At 49.1% G+C, this 21128-nt stretch overlaps 2 protein-coding genes across 4 annotated transcripts; one reads left to right on the forward strand and one right to left on the reverse strand.

Annotated features, from left to right (window-relative positions):
* Positions 1 to 4448: 4448 nt before the first annotated feature.
* On the forward strand, positions 4449 to 10411 carry LOC125550971 (exocyst complex component EXO70A1). Of its 2 annotated transcripts, XM_048714111.2 has the most exons (13): positions 4449 to 4931; positions 5039 to 5134; positions 5687 to 5892; positions 5998 to 6228; positions 6362 to 6500; positions 6592 to 6804; positions 6977 to 7182; positions 7603 to 7803; positions 7889 to 7988; positions 8990 to 9093; positions 9179 to 9325; positions 9743 to 9843; positions 10338 to 10411. In XM_048714111.2, the coding sequence occupies exons 1-13, from the start codon at positions 4764 to 4766 to the stop codon at positions 10394 to 10396; spliced, it is 1971 nt and encodes a 656-aa protein (XP_048570068.2). In that variant the 5' UTR covers positions 4449 to 4763; the 3' UTR covers positions 10397 to 10411. The 2 variants fall into 2 exon arrangements, with proteins under 2 accessions (XP_048570068.2, XP_048570067.2); XM_048714110.2 differs by lacking the exon at positions 10338 to 10411 and having other exon boundaries at positions 4451 to 4931; positions 9743 to 10228.
* Positions 10412 to 10476: 65 nt separating this feature from the next.
* On the reverse strand, positions 10477 to 13328 carry LOC125550972 (FBD-associated F-box protein At5g60610-like). Of its 2 annotated transcripts, XR_007302102.2 has the most exons (4): positions 12030 to 13328; positions 11791 to 11934; positions 10909 to 11370; positions 10477 to 10814 (listed from the first exon to the last, which is right to left on the reverse strand). XR_007302102.2 is itself a non-coding variant. In XM_048714112.2 (3 exons), exons 1-3 carry the CDS (start codon positions 13155 to 13157, stop codon positions 10963 to 10965), a joined length of 1680 nt encoding a protein of 559 aa, XP_048570069.2. In that variant the 5' UTR covers positions 13158 to 13328; the 3' UTR covers positions 10477 to 10962. The 2 variants fall into 2 exon arrangements, 1 of the variants encoding a protein (XP_048570069.2); XM_048714112.2 differs by having other exon boundaries at positions 10477 to 11370.
* Between the last annotated feature and the right edge of the window lie 7800 nt (positions 13329 to 21128).

Genomic DNA, 21128 nt, shown 5'->3' on the forward strand with positions numbered 1-21128 from the left:
AGATTGTCCGGCGCCTCCGGTTGGACGGGGGTCACCGGCACGGTGGGCTTGCTCCTCTTGGAAGGAGGTCGCCCGCCGGACTCTGGAACCTTTGAAGGTTCCAGAACGGTGTCCGGCCTAGAGCCGGACTTGGAGCCCTGGGGGTTTTATCCCCTTTACTCCTGGAGTCCGGGAGGTCGCCTTGCGGCGCCTCCAGGACCACCTCCTCCTGGCTTGGAACCTGTTGGGACAACACTTCGGCGTCGTCCGTAGGGCGGGGGGAGGAAGCCGTCGGAAGCGAATTCACATCCGACGAGTCCAATGAACCGCTCGACGACGTGTCGAGCCGGTCTTTGGGTGGGCTGCATAAACATATTCGACATAAGGGAAAGCTATGCAATAAAGGAATACTATGAATTACTCTGGTATCCGGATACTTACGATTTCGCCAGGGGCTTGGCCCTGAGCGGCCACTCCTCTCCGCCTTCGTCGGCGTCGGTGGAGTAGTCCGGAGGAAGGGTTTTCCCCTTCTTGGACCCTTCGGCCTCCCCAGTGAGGGCGGCCTTCCTCTTTTTCTCTCCCCCCGCTGGAGGGGGAGAGGTCTCTTCTTCCTCCTCCTCATCTTCACGGGAGGAATGCGCCTTGGAGCCGTCGGATGATGAACCCGACACCTCCCGGTGCCGGGCACTTTTTTGAGTCCCCGTGGCCTTCTTCGTGGCCTTCTTCTCCGGCACCACATAGGGTGCCGGAACTAGAAACTTCGCCAAGCGGGCATCGGCTGGGTCTTCGGGCAAAGGAGCCGGACAGTCGATCTGTCCGGACTTCGCCTGCCAAACCTGTCAAAGGTAAGGGAGCTTAGATCCCGGATAGAGTTAAACTATGAAAAACTAATACCCTGTAAAAGGCACAAACAACTTACCGCGCTGGCGTGACGCTGCGCGCTGAATCCGTGATCCTCGGTAGCGGATGCGGGAGCCTCGGCGCCCTTGAAAAGCACCTTCTAGACATCTTCGTACGTCATGTCGAAGAGCCTGCTCAGAGTTCGGTGCTGCGCCGGGTTGAACTCCCACATATTGAAGGCCCGTTGTTGACACGGGAGGATCCGGCGGATGAGCATGACCTGGACTACGTTGACAAGCTTGAGCTGCTTGTCCAGCAGGGTTTGGATGCATGTTTGCAGTCCAGTCACCTCTCCTTTGCTGCCCCACGACAGGCCCGTCTCTTTTCAGGATGTGAGTCGCGTTGGGGGTCCGGACCGGAACTCGGGGGCTGCGACCCACTCAGGGTCGCGCGGCTCGGTGATGTAAAACCACCCTGATTGCCACCCCTTCAGGGTCTCCACAAAGGAGCCCTCGAGCCATAAGAGGTTGGGAATCTTGCCCACCATGACGCCTCCGCACTCCGCCTGGTTGCCGCGCACCACCTTCGGCTTGACATTGAAAGTCTTGAGCCATAGGCCGAAATGGGGGCGGATGCAGAGGAAAGCCTCGCACACGACGATAAACGCCGAGATGTTGAGGATGAAATTCGGGGCCAGATCATGGAAATCCAGGCCGTAGTAGAACATGAGTCCCCGGACGAATGGGTGGATAGGAAAGCCCAGTCCGTGGAGGAAGTGGGGAAGGAACACTACCCTCTCATGGGGCATTGGGGTGAGGAGGAGCTGCCCCTCTTTGGGAAGCCGGTACGCGATGTCGTTAGACAAGTATCCGGCCTTCCTCAGTTTTTTTATGTGTCCCTCTGTGACGGAGGAGACCATCCACTTGCCTCCCGCTCTGGACATGGCTGGAGAAGGTTGAGGTGGGGAGTGCGGACTTGGGCGCTGGAGCTCGAGTGCACGAAAATGGATAGGCAAAGGAGGAAGAAGGCGTAGGTGAAAAGGTGGATCCTTATCCCCTTATATGGGTGGACGCAACTACGTGTCCCACCAGCCTGGTAAAACTCGCTTATCTCCAAGCTCCGTAATCAATGGCGCGGTTGGGTTACCCACGCCTGTATTGATGAGAATCCCGGAATAAGGGGACACGATCTCTACTTTAACAAGACGTGCCAAGGAAACCGCCACGCATGACGCGCTGAGGTGGGATAATAAAGCGATTCGAATAAAGGCTTGGCCGTGGTGCGTCACACTACGGAATACGTCAGCAGATTAGATTTGTGTAAATATTATTCTCTCTATGGCAATATGTGGAAACTTATTTTGCAGAGCCGGACACTGTCTTTGTGTTCAAAATCTTCTATGAAGTACTTGGAGGAGGAACCCGTCTTGCAATGCCGAAGACAATCTGCGCGCCAGACTCGTCGTCATTGAAGCCTGGTTCAGGGGCTACTGAGGGAGTCCTGGATTAGGGGGTGTTCGGATGGCCGGACTATGCCTTCAGCCGGACTCCTGGACTATGAAGATACAAGATTGAAGACTTCGTCCCGTGTCCGGAAGCGACTTTCCTTGGCGTGGAAGGCAAGCTTGGCGATACGGATATGTAGATCTCCTACCATTGTAACCGACTTTGTGTAACTCTAACCCTCTCCGGTGTCTATATAAACCGGAGGGTTTTAGTCCGTAGGACAACATACAGAACAACAATCATACCATAGGCTAGCTTCTAGGGTTTAGCCTCTCTGATTTCGTGGTAGATCTACTCTTGTACTACCCATATCATCAATATTAATCAAGCAGGATGTAGGGTTTTACCTCCATCAAGAGGGCCCGAACCTGGGTAAAACTTCGTGTCCCTTGCCTCCTGTTACCATCCGGCCTAGACGCACAATTCGGGACCCCCTACCCAAGATCCGCCGGTTTTGACACCGACACCCACCCAATCATTCCACCTCTATGACATCCCCCAAGAAATGACACTTGATAGATTTTGCCACGTATGCAAAATTCCTAATGAGGGCGACCCTCTAGAGCCACGTCCTATGGATGTTGTGGATTTTATATCTATAGAGACGAGAGGAGTTTCTGATGCTAGAATAGCTAGTTTATATTTCCCCGTTTTGTGTTACTACTCATTATTTGCGGGGAGGTGTTTAACTGGTAGGTGGGAGAGTGAAACACTTAGTTCACCTGATCATGCTATATTACGCCATGTCCTTTATCGTGATAGAACTTTCAATTTGAGGGCTATTGTTACTCTATGGTTACACACTAACCGTTCGAAGGGCGTTATTTTATGGTGATATTTATGCTCCCGCCTCTCTAGACATTTTCAGATTCCTACTAGACATGACGAGGAGGAGGAGAAGCTTTTACTTATTAAATATCTTGATTATAGTAGCATGGTTGAGCATAATTTATTAACTCTGGTGTGAGACGATTTCAGTATAACTCTATTATCACAAAAAAAATGACATATAGAATAGGCACAAAGTGAATCTCATCAATCCCATACATCTCCCATGCCTACGAGGAATTGCTCACATATGAGAGGGAGATAACCAGGTTCAGACCCTCCTTACAAGGAAAAACCATACTCCTGGTCATGTTGTATTGATGTATAAAGGCGTACCAAGTACATGTGACAATCGAGGGATTCTAACTAAATGTTAGGTGTATCGACTAGCTCGGCCTTGGTTTATAAAGGATACCAGGGCCCTAGTGTTTACAGAATCTCAGTCGACTTCACAGATGGAGGAGCCCTCTAGAGATCCGTTTTCCTTGTCTTTAACAACAAGACTTCTCAAATCTTCTTTCTATGGAGCCCATGGACCGGCATGATGGACCAGGCAAAATCAGCCTAGGGGACCTGGGGCCGGCCTACTTGGGCTGATAACCAAAGAGGTGAAATACCCCATAACACCATCACACACTCCGTTTCTAAATATAAGTCTTTCTAGAGATTTTAATATGACCTACATACGGATGTATATAGACATACTTTAGAGTGTAGATTCACTGATTTTGCTTCGTATATAGTTCATATTAAAATCTCTACAAAGATTTATATTTAGGACCTGTTCAAAATCTCTCCACTCCATGAAGTTGGTGAAGCTCGATTTTGACAACTCTATCAAGGTGAGCTGAAGTCTGGTCTGCTCCGAGAGCGGAGTTAGAGGAGTGAAGAGGAACCGAATGCTCCTTTAGGAATGGAGGTATCAAAAACGGAAGTTTCAAGCGTCGCCATTTGAAGCTCCTGAACTGTCTTCACGTTCCAAGTCTGCAAACAAACAAAGGCTGGTACTCATTGTCATCGGGTTCCAGAGAAAAAAAGTGCCCTCGAGAGCAGCCTGCTGCAAAATGATAATATTCAAATCACGAGGTTCCATTTTGGAATGCTACCGTAGCGGCCAGCCAACGATGAAATCCAGCACGGGATAAGGAGCGCGCGCCGTGGACTGGACCCGGTCCACACCGCCACGGCTCTCGGCGCTCCCGAACGACCGGCGCCCGCTAACCACACTCCCTGGACCCACCCCGTGCACCGAGCCCATCCCCGCCGTCCGCGTGGACCAGGTCAACACGCGCCCGAATCTCGGAGCGGAGGCAGACGTTCGAACCATTCTTCTCCTCCTCCTCCCCGCGGCGACACAACCACGTCGTCGCCGACGACCCCACCCACCGAATCGCGCCTCTCCACCGTTCCCGCCAACCGCAAAGCCTCCGCGGCCCTTCTAGAGGCTTCCAGAAGGATCTCTCCCGGCGACGGCGCGCGCTCGGGGGACCCCCTTCTCGAAGCGCACGCATTTGCCGTCTCCCGCTCGAGATCTCCCAGGCCGGCCGGCCTCGGAGCGCGGACGGACGCGCCGCGTGATCCGCGAGGAGGAGGAGGCTTCGGGGAGGGAAGATGGCGGTGTCGGCGCTTCCTCGGACGATGGACGCGCTGACGCGGCGGGCGACCACGCTGCGCGACTCGCTGCACAAGAGCCAGGGGAACACGGACGGCATGGTCGCCATCCTCGGCTCCTTCGACCACCGCCTCTCCGCGCTCGAGGCCGCCATGCGCCCCACCCAGGTCCCCCTGCGCGTCCCCTCCTCATTCACATTCCAGTCATCCCCGTTTGATTCGATTTCGCCTCCGCTCGACTGACGTGGTTCGCTTTTCTCCCCGGTGAAATGCAGGTGAGGACGCATGCGATCCGGATGGCGCACGAGAACATCGACAAGACGCTCAAGGCCGGCGAAGCCATCCTCTCCCAATTCGACCTCACCCGTCGGGTACATGAACATCGACCCACCGCAAAAAATTTCAAACATTTTACCTGGATGTCTGGTGGTCAATTTGTTACAATCTTTTTTGTTGGAAGACGTCTTATGGATCTTTCGGGAATTGAAATGTGCGTTAGGCTGGTGGTTGCAATGATTAAAATTTGTTGCGGTATTTAATATGCGTTGTGTGGGGTATACTACCATGTTAAATTCAATCATCACTGCCGTCATTGAAACAAACATGGTTTTTCTTTTATTCCTAATTAAGATAATACCATTCGTATTACATTTTTGTTCTTTGGATTTGGAAGATCCAGTGAGTGATATAGTTTGGCACTTTTAGGTCATTAATTTGGGTCACTGCAGATGATTGTTTCATCTCTTATCAAGAGTTGTCATTTCTAGATCATCTTGTTATGTCAAAATGACAGCGATTTCTCGCAGAAAGAGAGGGAATAGAAATGATAGCTATCTGAGCTCATTGCGAATATGATTGTTTGCAAAAGGCTTTGATTTTTGGGAACTTACTAACTTTGTGTAAACATTGCTTTCAAACTTTAGGCCGAGGCAACGATATTAAGAGGTCCCCATGAGGATTTGGAGAGCTACTTGGAGGCAGTGGATACGCTGAAAGGAATCTCCCACTTCTTTTCCTCGAATAAGAACTTCAGAAGCAGTGAAGGAATTCTGAATCACGTCAACGGTCTGTTAGCGAAGTCTTCTCTGAAGATCGAAGAAGAATTTAAGCAGCTGATGACTACGTACAGGTAAGATAGTCATTCTTATTGCAGACTCATGCCAGAACTACATTCATGTTCATTTCTTATGTCAGTAAAAAAATACTGTCTACGATGGTTTATCTGTTCTTTCAGCAAACCAATTGAGCCCGATCGTCTCTTTGATTGTCTACCCAAGTCTCTGCGGCCATCAAAAGACGATGAGGATGAGAATGCTAACCAGTCTGACCATCCATCCAAAGGCTTGGAAACTGCTGTATACAAGACCCCGACACTAGTTCCTCCAAGAATACTGCCACTCATGAATGACATAGCTCAGCAGTTGGTTCAGGCTGGAAATCAACAGTCATGCTACAAAATTTACAGGTAGGTTTGGATTATGGTATCCAAATCTATTTCCTTTTTCTACTTCCTTTCTTGATTTCCGTCCAGTGTCTCCTGACTCCTGAGTTACTAACACCTTGTGCAAAGTCAAGTTAAATTTATCCTCTTTCTTCAGAGAATCCCGTGGTGCAGCACTAGAGTCGAGCCTTCGGAAGCTGGGAGTAGAAAAACTTACTAAAGATGACGTGCAAAAGATGCAATGGGAGGCTTTGGAGGCTAAGATTGGAAACTGGATACAGTTTATGCGTATTGCGGTGAGGGCCCTTCTGTGAACAGGCCAATATTGTGTGTGCTAGTTTGGACTTAAACAAGAAATCATCCTAATATATTATGCTTTTTGAACAGGTTAAACTACTACTAGCTGGAGAAAGAAAAATCTGCGATCAGATTTTTGAGGGTGCCAACTTTAACAGGGACCAATGTTTTGCAGAAATGGCAACAAATAGTGTCGTGACTCTTCTCAGCTTTGGAGATGCTGTTGCGAAAAGCAAAAGGTCTCCTGAAAAGCTGTTTGTATTGCTAGACATGTACGAAGTAATGCGTGAACTTCAATCGGAGGTATTCGGGGAGTAATTTACTGTACCTTCCTTCCCAAATGCTTAATTTCTTCTGCTTGCAGATTTATTTATGGGGTTCCATGTCATTGTTGTTTTCTTTTCAACTTATTCTATGATGCTTTTGGTGAGCACTACCAAATTTCAGCGCCGTCTTTGTTTGAACTTGTTATCAGATTGAGGTGGTTTTCGAGGGAAAGGCTTGCTCTGAGATGAGAGAGGCTGCATTGGGCTTGACTAAGCGCTTGGCACAAACTGCTCAAGAAACCTTCGCTGATTTTGAGGAGGCAGTTGAAAAGGATGCTTCAAAGACTATCGTTCAAGATGGAACTGTGCATCCTCTGACAAGCTATGTGATTAATTATGTTAAATTCCTGTTTGAGTAAGTATTCCCCTCTTCATCTAGTAGTCAATTTATGCATCTGTAGACCAGTAATTTGGCGAAATCTGAGTAAGATATGCTGACCATGATGAGTTAACTCTGGGGCAATATGTTTATATCCTTCAAGAATTATTCTGAACTTCATCTCCACTGAGGAGAAAGTATGCATAAAGCCTGTCGCTAGTGGTCTTAGAAACGATTTTCATTGCCAATATCGTAGCAGGCAGTCTGTCAATAACTATACAGAGTTGTGAAGAAGAAAATAGTTTGCATATTCACTTTCTACTGTCTTTGGCTTCCATTTAGTTGTTTTGTATTAGTTTATTCATTTGACAACTAAGAAAAAACTAATTTATTGGTAGCCTTCCTGCTACTGTTATTCAAATAGCACGCTAACAAATGTTACTTTCATATGAGCAGTTATCAGTCGACACTGAAGCTTCTGTTTCAGGAATTTGAAACTGGTAGTGAGACAGAATCTCAGCTTGCTGTTGTTACTACGAGGATAATGCAAGCACTACAGAATAACCTAGATGGAAAATCTAAACAATATAAGGATCCTGCGCTAACTCACTTATTTCTTATGAACAATGTTCACTATATGGTTAGATCTGTTCGCAGGTATGCTTTTTTTTTTTACTATAGATAATGCATCCTAGAATAATCTGGCAATCTGCTCACATAGTGATCTCTTGTGTGGCCACAGATCAGAAGCAAAGGATATACTTGGCGATGACTGGATTCAGAGGCACCGTAGAATTGTGCAGCAAAATGCCAATCAGTACAAACGTGTTGCTTGGGCAAAGGTTAGTGGATCATCGAACCCTCATCATATCCCCTTTCTTTTTGGCTGCATGATGTTACATGTATGGATATCTTTTCCTTACCACGATAGTCTTTTTAACTCTTTGCTGTTAGTAATTCCTTTGCGATTAGCATGGTAGTTTATGTGAAAGCAATATGGAGAGTTACCTGTTTAAGATATCATAGTTTGTTGGCACTTATGAGAGTATAACTGTTGTGGACACCATAACAACTATGTCAACGTCGGCATTGACTTCCAAAATCTGGCATCCAAGATAATACCGTCGAGGAGGAATTCAGCTAGGAAAAGAGTCTGGCCAGAACTAGGATTACAATTGAGGGAGAATTAGGAGTTATGGCACATTAGGAAGTGTTGTCATATTAGGAAAGGATAAGGGACCTTATATCTTCTACTACTCCGTCCCATAATGTAAGACGTTTTTTGACACTAGTGTAGTGTCAAAAAATGTCTTACATTATGGGATGGCGGGAGTATTAAATTGAGTATGTATGACTCTCTCCAGTTTTCTGTTCTATATCCTCTCTATTCTCCCAACCCTGCCCCCATAACTTTCTCACCAGTCACCACAGCCCGGTGCGCTGGAATCGGCCTGAAAATCTAGATACATCAACGTTGTGCTCCACCTGCCTGCATTTTGGTGTCAAGTTCAGTTGCTTACATCCCAATAGGAATTTTTGTGAAGCCAAACCATAGTAAGAGTCAATGTCTGTGGATTCCTTTTGTAACTCTAGTACACACGTCGTCATACAACAACAACAACAACAAAGCCTTTAGTCATAACTCATGGTTCTGGCACATGGATAGCTAGCTTCCACACACCCCTGTCCATGGCTTTACTATGGTTGCTAGTATCTATCTTTGTTTGGCAATGTTCTCTTCCATGTCCTGTGCTTCAGTAACTAACATCATTGTCGTGCTGTATTTACATGATTGGGCATATCAATTAACAGTTGAATACTGCCTCTATTTTATTTCTTTCAGGTTCTTCAGGCACTTTCCGTACAAGGTGCGCCAGGCAGCACTGGTTCGTCGACACCAGCAGACCTTAACAGCAGCGGAGTTTCAAGAGCTGTGATCAAAGAACGGTCAGTGCCTTGGCAGTTTGGTTTGTTGCTTGGGATAATCATGATAGAAGAATCATTAGCCCTAAGACAGCTTTTGCCATGGCAGGTTTAAAGCTTTCAATACGCAATTTGAAGAACTTCATGCGAAGCAATCTCTATGGATTGTACCTGATCAAGAATTGCGTGAATCCTTGAGGCTTGCTATAGCTGAGGTTCTGTTACCAGCCTATCGATCTTTCATAAAACGTTTTGGGTACGTCACTGCACCAATCACTTTGCATGATCTCCTATTGATTTTTGGTTGTTGCGCTGAACTCCACCCATTAGCTTCCATTGAATTGATTAGTCAGCTATATCACATGATTGCAGTTCCAGAATTACAAAATTAGCTCTATTTTGTCTGTCCTCTAAAGCACCCATCATTTATGGTTGACTGACGGGGTGGGCCCCAAAACTTTATACTTTTGAGAACAACACTTCCTTATCTTCTCCAGGACTCCATTCAACTTAGAATGATCTCAGCTGTTCTGATATACTTCCTCTGTCCCAAATTATAAGATGTTTTGGTAGGCTAAAATAACCTAAAAAAACGTCTTATAATTTGGGACGATAATTTGGGACAGAGGTAGTACTTAATAATAACTACTGTGCTACCAATTTTGCCATGCAGCAATCTTGTTGGGAGCGGCAAGAATCCGCTGAAGTACATCAGGTACAGCCCTGAACTGGTGGACAAACTCTTGAACGAGTTCTTTGAAGGGCAGCAATATGGTGAGCCGAAGCACCAGCATCGCCTGTAAGGTCTCTGCGGCATCAAGACCCAACCCCGCAAAGATCCCCGTCGAAGCACACAACTAACGATCCCTTTGCACAGTAGCAGCAATGCTGATCATCATATATACTACCAATATAGTGACCACCACAGAAAAGAAGAAGGGTTTGCTGTTTCGTAGTCCCAGTGGCTCACATGGCAGGCTAACACGGCATAAAGGCATCGTTCTTCGTAATATCAGCCTTGTTCTCCATAATATATCAGATGTTGTTCTATCGTGTTAACCCTCAGATTTCTTACTTTTATGATTTCTACTTCATCGGTGTAGTAGATCCATCTTGCTCTCAATTGCAGCAAGATTTGTTCTAATGAGCTTATTTTTCACTTGTTACCTAGTACTCAAATCCAATAACCATTGCATATCTCGGGGTTGGCGACACCCATCAAGTTTAGACTTACTTGGGTACACTGATATGTTGGCTTGGTCCTTCAGATGTTACCATAGATGGCAATTCTAATACAAATCGTTTCCGATCCACGACTCAGATCTGAATCCCTAGTTATGTGAACAGAGCATGTATGATGCAAATGATACCTAGTGCACATAACACATAACAGCATAGACAAATACTACTCCCTCCGTAAAGAAATATAAGAGTGAGTACTACATAAGACAGCCGAGTTCCAATGGTAATTTAACATTCCAGGCGGGTACAATCAACCAGGGTACATCAGACGGAACACACATTCGATGGAATATGCCGAAGGAAATTAGTAAAGCATGAAATAGCTCACGAATATATCTCTGTCTGCTAGCATTCAGCGACACAACCAGCAGAAATAGTGAGTTCTAACATGACCAACGTCAGGCCAAAGCAAAATAAACAGACCATACAAAGACTGCATTTGAGCAACACTTGTCTTATGCATCAACATCTCAAGGTCGCCAGGCAAATAAAAACCAGCAACTCTGACCCAAAAAACACACAAGCAAATTAAAACAGTGCCTTGCACGTAGACTGCAAAATAGTACTAACCATCTGTTTCCCTTGAATCATGCTCACCTGGTAGAGAACTCAAAACCTCTTTTCAATCTTCCGCAAACACCCGGCTTCTCCTTAGAAGTTGCAGCCACGAAGAGCAGCCGTGCGCGTGAATGGGTCCCCTGTAGAGAAATCAGACCCTGCTTTGAAGCTGAGCAGCCACTTGTCTTCCCCTGCTTGAAACACACTCTCCAAGAGCACCAGTGAGCAGTCTTTATTAGCCCATTTTGCAGCAAACAGAGGTTTCACCTTGGAGCTGGCCTCTGCCATTGAGCTGAAGTTCCCCTTGGTGAACACGATCACCAGCTTCGTCAGGATCCGTGTGCTCTCCAGGACGAACTTGAGGAAGGAAAGCTCGCCCCGCTCCCCTCGAAAGCCGTAGAAGACCATCAGCTTCATGTGCGACTGCATGCATTCGATAGCGCCGACCTCCTGCCAGAACTTGTTGCTGAGCTTGCCGGTGGGCTCCTCAGTTTCGTTGGACTGTAGAATGGTCAAGTAAATCAGTGAGAACTTCAGCTCATCTCAAAGAAAGGACGCCGATACGTCCCGAATGTTCGGATTTGCCCATGGCAGATCAAACGTTTTTTGTGGCAATTTATATATGCAAGGGGTGGCAAGTTTAGTTGGTAAGCATGACAATTCCGCCCTCAATTTGTTTTTTGCCAGAAATTTTTTGTGCTTGTCAACTAAACTTGCCATCCTCGTGTCAACTAAAGTTGCCATAAAAAACGTTTGATTTGCCATGGGAAAATCCCTGATTTGGGATTTATCATTTCTGCAAAGAAAAGCTACAGTACAACTTTGGCTCTGGATGGAAGCATTATTGTCAGCAATATAAATTGATGATTGCAAGTGCACAAAGATTGAAATTGATGCCAAAGTAAGTGATAGTAGTGTCACCTCAAGATGCAGCCTCTCGACGTTGGGAAAGCATCTGAGGAAGCTGAGCAGCATCTTAGCAACGTTGCGGACTCCGAAGCACACTCTTATGCCGAGGATCTTGACGCTTGGGACGATTGTGCTCGGACTCGCCGTTGTCCCAGCCTGCAATGCATAATACTTCCATTTTTCAGAGACAACTTCACACATTTACATTGGCGAATCGAACAAACACACAAAGTTGAAGGTGTTGTATTCACCTTGATGACGGTGTTGCCGATCTCTAGGCTGTGCCGTTCCGGGTCCAGATAGCCAAGCAAGCTTAGTGCAGGGGCATGGTCAATCTTGACCCTCCTGGGCACGCCATCGCGGACCGTTGCTGCCCAGATGATGAGCCTCTCGAGGTGCGGGGCGTCTTTCACTGCGATGCTCAGATCAATGCTTTCGATGACCTGCACGCAACGGAGGCTGCGGCTGACGAGGAGTAGGTGTTTCATCAGCATGTTCACTTGGATGCATAGGATTTCCAGCACAGGGCTCCTGGCGAGGATGAAGTCCATGTCCTCCCTCCTCAGGATCTGCACGCAGCAGAGGCCGAGTTCGCGGAGGTGTGGGAATGACGCGGCGCGCGGGAGGATCCTCGTGTCAGGGAACTCGAAGACGCCAAGGTACAGGCGGGTGAGGGTTGCCATGGCGAAGAAGGTGGGAGGGATGCGCATGTTGAGCGGCCACGGGCGATTGACGAGGACGAGTTCCTGGACGCCCTTGACGGCGAGGAGCTGGAGCCAGCGCGCGAGCAGGTCCGGGCACTTGTCCAGGAAGGTGCAGATGAGGTGAACGCAGCGGAAGGGGCCCGGGTGAGCGTCGAGGATGCGGGTGACGGCGGAGGCGACGCGCTGCGCGTCCGCGTGCGCGACCTGCAGGCTCGAGCCGGTTCGGACGGGGAGGAGGTCGGAGTCGACGAGGACGAGAGGCACGGAGCGCCAGACGCCGCGCCAGCGGCAGGAGAGCGCGGCGGTGCGCGCGCCGTCCTTGACGGGGAGGCGGGAGACGATGTCGCGGAGGAGCTTGTCGGGGAGGTCGCTGATGCGGTCGTCGCCGCCGTCCTGGGGCGGGGCGAGGAGGGCGGAGAGGTCGGCGTGGTTGGAGACGAGGGGCGGAGGAGGGAGGACGGAGTGGACGCAGGAGAGGAGGGTCACCGTGTGCGCGTCGAGGTTGGGCGTGTACGCGCCGATCTGCCGCAGCATGGACTCCGCCTCGGCGCCCATGGTGAGGGGCCGCACACGGGTGTCCAGGGCCGCCGCCGCGAGGCCTTCCTGGGGCGGCGCACCGGCACACCGCGGTCCATGGGAACACTTACAGCGGTGTCCAGGGTCCCCGTGATTCATCGTGACGGGTGGCGGCCGCTGCCGGAGTGGGTGGAGCGGCGGACGAGGGTTTTGGGATTCGGGTTTCGAAATGTGGAGGCGGGGAGGGAGGAGGGAGCGCGCTCTAACGGTGAAAGTGCCACCCTGCTCGCAAGCCCCACCTGCCAGGTCGATTCACCTCACCGTTTCCTTCCGTTGGGGACCCGGTGGGCCGTGGCTTTGCTTTCTTCTCCCTCCATCCCTCCACCTCCCTTCTACTATTTGCTTTATTGTGTGCGTGGCAACATAAGGGCATGTACAATGGTGGCATATGAATACATATGCCCCATGAAAAAAAGTAATTTGAGGCATCTATATTTATTTTTTCTCCTCAATGCAAGCTACCACTAGTGGGCCTCATTAAGAAATAGAAAATAAAGACTTTAGTATACATGCATCTCTACTTTTCATTCCAACCTTTTCAGCTTTTGTCACCGGACCACACTTTTTCTCTTCAAGCACCCGCCTCCTGGAGAGGATCCCGCTTCCCTATCCGAACCTACTTTACGTCATATCAGATCTTACATGGCATGCGAGGCATCACCTTGAGGCTATGCATTGTACATACCCTAAGAGCAACTCCAATGGGGCAACCCAAACGGACACGCGCTTTATCCTCTTTTTGTCCGTTTGGATCGGCCAAGCGGACGTGCGCGTCCGCATTTTAAAATGGGTCGGATTGATCGCCCAACGGGAAGGCCGACCCAAATGTACCGTCGTGAAAAAAATAAGTTGCACGAAATAAACATAATTAAACATAAAGCGGCCGGTCAAACGCCGGCCAAAGTCCACCTAAATCTAATAAACATTAAATAAAGTCTGCGCCCGCCTACTGCCACCCGACACGCTGCCCTAGACGTCGTCGGCCTTTGCTCTTGCCCTTGCCGTCGACGCCGCCGTCGTCGGTGAGGTCGATGAAGACCGGAGCATGGCCAGCCCACCCGAACGCCGTCTGGTACGCTGCCAGGGCAGCCTCCTCCGGCGTCTGCTGGGGCGGCGGCATTGCGGCAAGCCGCGCGCGCTCCTCCTCCTCCTCGAGCCGGAGCGCCTCCGCGTCGCGTTGGAGCATGGCGTCGTAGCGCATCTGCTCCTCGCTGTCGGCCTGCTCCTGGCGGAGCCAGTGCTCCTTCCATCGCTCGAGGTGGGCCGCCTCCTCCTCCGGCGTCGCGGCGAAGTGGACGGGAGGGGCGCGCACCCACTCGCGGTACGGACCCGTCCACGAGTAGGCCTCCTCGGCCAAGTGGGTGGAGGCGGGGAGCGCTTACGCGTCGGCTCCGGCTTGGGATGGACGGGCGGTGGCGGCACGAAGAGCGGGGTGTGGACAGAATCCCCCACTGCCGACAGGGCAAGGGCTTGGTCCAGCCCATCCCAGTGCGCGTCCTCCTCGAGGCGGCTAGCCTCCAACACGTGCTACAGGGCCTCCTCGAGGGCGGCTTGGTACTCCGCCTCCGCCTCCATGTCCTCCGGCTCTACCTGCAGGGGCGGCGGTGGGAACGGCGGCGGGACGGCGTCGACACCCGAGCGCCGTTGCTCCTCGTGTTCGAGGGCGAACCATGCCTCCCAGTTGGGGGAGTCGGGGGCGTACTCTGGCAGCGGACGCTGCTCCGGCATGAGCTGCGCGCGGTGCCTGCGCACCTCGTCGTCGTGCGCCCATTGGGTACGAGGAACCGCCGACACCGGGATCCACTGCGAATCCAGATGCCAACGGTGCGGCAGCGTCACATCGGGGTACGGCAATGGCTGCCTGTACTCCCAGTGCCACCGCGCTTGGTGCGCCGGGATGTGCAGGCGCCGGCGACCAGGGCGGAAATGTGTCGCCGCCGGAGGTGGAGGAGGGGGAAGGGGAGCACGGGAGGACGAGGCGCCGGGGGTGCCCTTGCCCTTGCCATTGCTACCGCCGAAGAGGCCCATGGCTAGGCTTTGCGGTTGCCAGCGAGGAAGCGAAGGGAGTGGTGGGAGGGCAGATGTGGACGGGAGAAGTGGATGAGGCCGACCCCGCCGCACGCGTGGTTAAAAAAGGACACTTCCACTGGCTGACGCATGGACCCGATGTCGGTGGTCGTCATAAATAAGACGACCGGTGGCGGTTGGGTGGCCGCCAGGTGGGGACGCGGCGGACGGCGAGGAGACGCGTGGCGCATCCGCACCGACGCATTCCAGGCGCAATTTTGGACCGGAAATGGGTCGGCACGGACGCCAGGCGGACACGATTTGAGTTTGGGTCGGTGCATTGGGCCGCCACTTTTGTCCGCGCCGACCCAAACGGACGCGAGCGGACGAAATGGGTCGCCCCATTGGAGTTGCTCTAAGAGCATATTCGGCCGTTCAGACCCCTAGGGGCTTGAAATAGCGATGCCCGGGGGCGCTGGCAGACGGAAAAATCGACGTGGCGGCGGTCACCCCAAGCTCGCCCCAAATGTCGTTTTTGAAAAACCAAACTCGGCCAAAATTCGCCAAACATGACACAAATTTGAAGGAAATTTAGGCGTTTCATTGATATTTGTACAAATTGAAAAGATAAATTTAAAAGCAAACTACTACTACTAGTCGCCGCCCGCCCGCCTTCTACATGCCGAGCAGCATGTAGAAGCTGGTGTAGTCGCCGCCACCGTCGTCGCTGTCGTCCTTGGTGGACCCCTGGCCAGCGTCGCCGATTCGTGGGGGGGTGGACGGCTAGGGCGCCTCTTCGTCGCTGTCGTCGAGGATGACGATGCCGCCCTCCTCGCGGCCGCGGCGCCGGGAGGCTATCTCCTCGAGGGTGCGACGATGGCGCTCCATCTCTTGTCGGACTAGTCGTCCAGCGCACAATTTAGGCCGGTCTCCTCATCGGCGGCCATGGCCTCGTGCTCCTTCTTCATGACGAGGAGCCCCAGCTCGGTCTTCGGCCTGACGAGGCGGGAAGAGGGAGGAGAGGGCCATGGCCGCCCTCGTTGATGACAAGGGCCCCGCCGCGGGTGCGCCGCCCGAGCGGCGTCTCCTATGGCTCCTACTTGACGGGGTGGAGCGTTGGCGATCCGGAGGAAAGGGAGCCCGACGAGGAGGAGGACGTTGTCTCCATTCGCCGCGGCGGCGAGAGAAGGAGAGGGGCGCCGGGTACTCCAAGCGCGGCGTGTTGCCGGCATTGATGTGCTCGAGGACGGCTTCGAGGGTGCGCTCGAGGACGCCCCACCATTGGCGCCGCCCCTCTGAGTTGAGGCGACCGCAGGGCTCGATGTTGTTGGTGGAGGCGAGCTGCTCCTCGTGGCGGCGGTCGACATACGCCGTCCACAGCATGTTGCTGTCGGGGGTGTACCTTGGTTGGTTCCGCGCCTGCTTCGGTAGTGACGACCGAATGGGCGCGATCTCGGCGCGCCGATCAGTGCCGGTGGGCGCTGGAGGCACCGGGATGCTGCTGACGTTGAGCCTCCAGTAGCCCGGCACCTGCATATCCGGCGGGGCCGAGTAGTCTGCCTCGTAGAGGAGGCGGGTCTCGTCCTCGCGCAGGTGGCGGCGGCCGAAGCCATTGGCCGCTGCTCCGTCGCCGGGTAGCGCTCGGCCATGTTCGTCGGAGGAGTGGCATCGGCTAGGAGAGAGGGGGCATCAACGGCGAGAGGGCGAGAGGGTCGTCTTCGACGAGGGGGAGAGGACTGTGTGCGGCCACCAGCGAGGGAGGGGGCGGCTTTTATAGCGGCGGGTGGGCGGCGAGCGGGCGGCATGCCTGTGTACGCATGCCTTTTCCTCCCAAACCATCCAAGAAAAAGGACGATGAGGATTTTAAGCGCTTTGCTGAAATGATTAGACCTATCTTTTTGCGTATGCGTTTAACTGATATGCTTAAAATGAATCCTTATGCTAAGTACATGAAAGATAATGTTACAAATAAAAGAAAGATATTGTAAGCTGAAATTTCCATCATGCTTGCTAATTATACTTTTAAGAGTGAAATACCAAAGAAACTTGGAGATCCAGGAGTACCAACTATACCATGCTCCATTGAAAGAAACTATGTTAAAACTGCTTTATGTGATCTCGGAGCCGGTGTTAGTGTTATGCCTCTCTCTTTATATCGTAGACTTGATTTGAATAAGTTAACACCTACTGAAATATATTTGCAAATGACTGATAAATCAGCTGCTACACCTGTCGGTATTTGTGAGGATGTGCCTGTTGTGGTTGCAAATGTTACTATTTTAACGGACTTTGTTATTTTTTATATTCTCGAGGACGATAGTATGTCTATTATTCTTGGTAGACCCTTTTAGAATACTGCAGGGCTGTTATTGATTGTAACAAAGGCAATATCACTTTTCATGTTAATGGTAATGAGCATACGGTACACTTTCCAAGGAAACAACCTCAAGTCCACAGTATCAGTTCTATTGGAAAAATTCCAACGATTACTATTGGAGGTTTTGAATTTCCTCTTCCTACTGTCAAGAAGAAATATGATATTTTTATTGTTGGGGATGTGCATATCCCAGTCGAGGTAACTTAGTGTTATTCGAAAATTCTCCGGTTTCATGTTATTCAAAAAAAGAGTTTGTTAACAAGACTTGATCAACCTTGTTAGTGGACTCCTTTTGATGAGCATGAGATGGATGAAGTTAGAAAGCACAACTGTGTGTACCCTCTTTTTACTTCCTGTTATTTAGATTAAATAAAGTAAAAATAGTATTTTCCGTCTATTTTCTGAATTATCCTTGCAATAAAAAAATACCCCGAAAATAAAAGTTCTCTATATGCCCTGAAACTTTTATATGATTTTTTAGAATATTTAAGAATTATTGGCACTGAGAACACACCTGGGGGCCACACCACCTGGCCACGAAGGTCCAGGGCACGCCCACCCCCCTAGGGCACGGCCCCTGCATCATGGACCCCACGTGGGCCCCTCCACTTATTCCTGCACCCACACACTTTGTCTTCCTCTAGAAAAAATCATCCACCAGCTCAAACCCGAGTCCTAACTCATCTTGCTGCCATTTTCGATCTCCTTGCTCAAAACTCCATTCACGAAACTGCTTTGGGGGATTGTTCTTCAGTATGTGAATCCTCCAATGGTCCAATTAGTTTTTGTTCTAGTGTTTTATTTATTGCAAATTTTTGCTGCTTAGGTGACCCTGTTCTTGAGCTTGCATGTCAAATTTATGTGGTCAAAAGTAGTTTTAATGCATGATATGGCCTCTAGGCGCTTGTAAGAGTAGTTGCTTTCAATCTTGTTGAGTTTGATTCACTTTTATTTTGAGTCACTAAAAATTTCAGAAATTTTTCAGAGGAAGAAATATGTTTTGGAAAATGTACCAAGGTGGTTCCTCAAGGAGGCAAGGCCCAAGGCTCGCGATATGTGAGCCGGACAATGAATTCCCAAGGGAAGCTCAAGTGCGGCCTTGTGAATAGCCGTCAGAGGAGTTCATGGTCCAGGCAGGCATCAAGGATGAATTTGACGCGTATGTGCGTAACGCTAATCTTGAGAGCTTCGTGTCAGATAAGTACCGGCAATACCTCTAGCTGATTGATTCATTTGTGAGAAGGTTTAAATTTACATCCTCGCGTAATTCTCACACTGTTTTATTTGATCTTTATGATAAATCATATACTATGGACATAGAAAATTTTAATACTGCTTGTAAACTCCCGCACTAGGGCAATGTTAGTAAACCTCGCAAATCTGAATATAAAGACTTTCTTGCTAGTATTACTGTAGAGAAATCTAGGGAAATCACACAAGCTACCACAGGGAGCATTCATTTCCCTTCCATACATTATTTTGCTCTCATTATTGGTAGATGCATTAACGGGAAAGATGAGGCTTGTCACATGTGCGTTCCATATTTTAGTGTCCTCAAGAGTGCGGTATTAGGTGATAAACAATATAACTTGGGGGCTATTGTTGCACGTAGGTTGCATCACAACAGTATAAGTGGTGATTTGTTTGGTGGAATTTGTGCACCTCGTGTAGCTAACTATCTTGATATACCCATACATGGAAATGATATTGAGTTGCCTCCTGCTTATCTAGATTATGAGGCTATGGTTCGCCACCAGTTTCTTGAGAGGAACGATCAGTTCCTCCAGTACCGACTAATCTTTGACAGACGGCGCACCGTCCATGCTGCTCTTCCTGCTCCTACTTTCTTTGAATTTCAGGCAAAAAGGAGATATGTTATAACCAGGAGGAGGCGAACGAGTACGAGAGGAGGACGGAGGCAACTCGCCTCCAAGCAGCTGCTCGTTAGGCAGTAGCTGCTGCATCTCAGTACGACCCTAATTACAACTTTGGCTATCCACCAGGCCAGCCGTGGCCCTAGACCAACTTAGGCCAACATCCTAAGTTTGGGGGAGTATGTATTTCTCACCGACATTACATTCATGTTCACACACTCATTCCAGTTGTCGGTGCTCATACTTTTTCATTGTACTATCCATGCTAGTTTATTTTCTTTTTAAGCCTTCTTCTTGTGTGTTTGAAAAACCTTAATAAAAACCAAAAAATTAGTTGTAGCTTTTAGCTAGTTTACTTTCCATGCTTATAGTAGTAATTAAAAATAAAACCCAAAAAGATTTCTCGTTCTTCTTTTGCTTGTTGGGAGCTTTCCCGTGTAAATAGTTTTGTTTCTTTTCTTTTCTTTGGGGGTCGAGAGGAGAAGACCATGATGAAAATGTTGAGTGGCTCTCATATGCATTATTGTTGATCTAACCAAGAGACCATATTACCTTGTCTTCTCCCTTGTATTGAATGCTTGCAGATTCCGGCTTAGTCCAATGCACGTGCACTATTATTATTATCCACAACATTCGGTTGTGCAAGTGAAAGGCAATAATGCCGATATATGATGAACTGATTGAGATGAGAAAAGTTGGTATGAACTCGACCTATCTTGTTTTTGTAAATGTGATTAGTTCATCATTCCTGATTCAGCCTATTATGAATGAAACGTGTTTGCAATGACAATTAGATATTATAGTTGCTCATGCCATGCTTAATTAGCTAGGAGTTTATAATGGTTTACCTTGCGTGCCAACATGTTATTAAAATGGTTGTGATGTGGTATGATAGGGCGGTATCCTCCTTTGAACGATTCAAGTGGCTTGACTTGGCACATGTTCACGCATGTAGTTGAAAAAAAATCAACATAGCCTCCACGATATTTATGTTCATGGTGAATTATATCCTACTCATGCTTGCACTCAGTGTTGATTAATTTTATTGCATGTTCATGACTGTTGTTGCTATCTAGCTGGTCGCTTCCCAGTCTCTTTCTAGCCTTCACTTGTACTAAGCGGGAATACTGCTTGTGCATCCACTTCCATAAACCCCAAAAGTTATTCCATATGAGTCCACCATACCTTCCTATATGCGATATCTGTCTACCGTTCTAAGTAAATTTGTATGTGCCAAACTCTAAACCTTCAAATGAAATTCTTCTTTGTATGCTCGAATAGCTCATGTATCAACTAGGGTTGTCTATATCTTCCATGATAGGTGGGTTATTCTCACGAGGAGTGGACTCCGCTCCTCATTCATGAGAAAATGACCGGTAACCGAGATGCCCAGTCCCATGCTTAAATTAAAATAATTGCAAACAAAACTCCCCCAGGATTGTTGTTAGTTGGAGGCACCCATTGTTTCAGACAAGCCATGGATTGATGTTTGTTGGTGGTGGGGGTATAAACTTTACCATTATGTTTGGGAACCGCCTATAATGTGTGTAGCATGGAAGATATCGAGATCTCTCGGTTGTTATGTTGACAATGAAAGTAAACCACTCAAAATATTATTCATCTCTATTTCAAAAATCGAGCTCTAGCACCTCTACAAATCCATGCTTCCCTCTACGAAGGGCCTATCTATTTACTTTTATGTTGAGTCATCACCCTCTTATTAAAGAGCACCAGTTGGAGAGTAGCGCTGTCATTTGCATGTATTACTATTAGTTTACATTGAGTATGACTATTACAGGATCTATTTTACCA

The sequence above is a fragment of the Triticum urartu genome, chromosome 4A, assembly GCF_056163025.1.
Source record: "Triticum urartu cultivar PI428250 chromosome 4A, HENAU_Tu73, whole genome shotgun sequence".
In the NCBI taxonomy this organism is placed as follows: Eukaryota; Viridiplantae; Streptophyta; class Magnoliopsida; order Poales; family Poaceae; genus Triticum; species Triticum urartu.

Coding starts and splice junctions, on each gene's coding strand:
- LOC125550971 (XM_048714111.2), top strand. CDS start 4,764: ATGGCGGTGTCGGCGCTTCCTCGGACGATGGACGCGCTGACGCGGCGG. Junction 6,501..6,591: donor TACAGTTTATGCGTATTGCG/GTGAGGGCCCTT, acceptor CTTTTTGAACAG/GTTAAACTACTACTAGCTGG. Junction 7,989..8,989: donor AACGTGTTGCTTGGGCAAAG/GTTAGTGGATCA, acceptor TATTTCTTTCAG/GTTCTTCAGGCACTTTCCGT.
- LOC125550972 (XM_048714112.2), bottom strand. CDS start 13,157: ATGAATCACGGGGACCCTGGACACCGCTGTAAGTGTTCCCATGGACCG. Junction 11,935..12,029: donor TCGGCAACACCGTCATCAAG/GTGAATACAACA, acceptor TATGCATTGCAG/GCTGGGACAACGGCGAGTCC. Junction 11,371..11,790: donor TCGAGAGGCTGCATCTTGAG/GTGACACTACTA, acceptor ACCATTCTACAG/TCCAACGAAACTGAGGAGCC.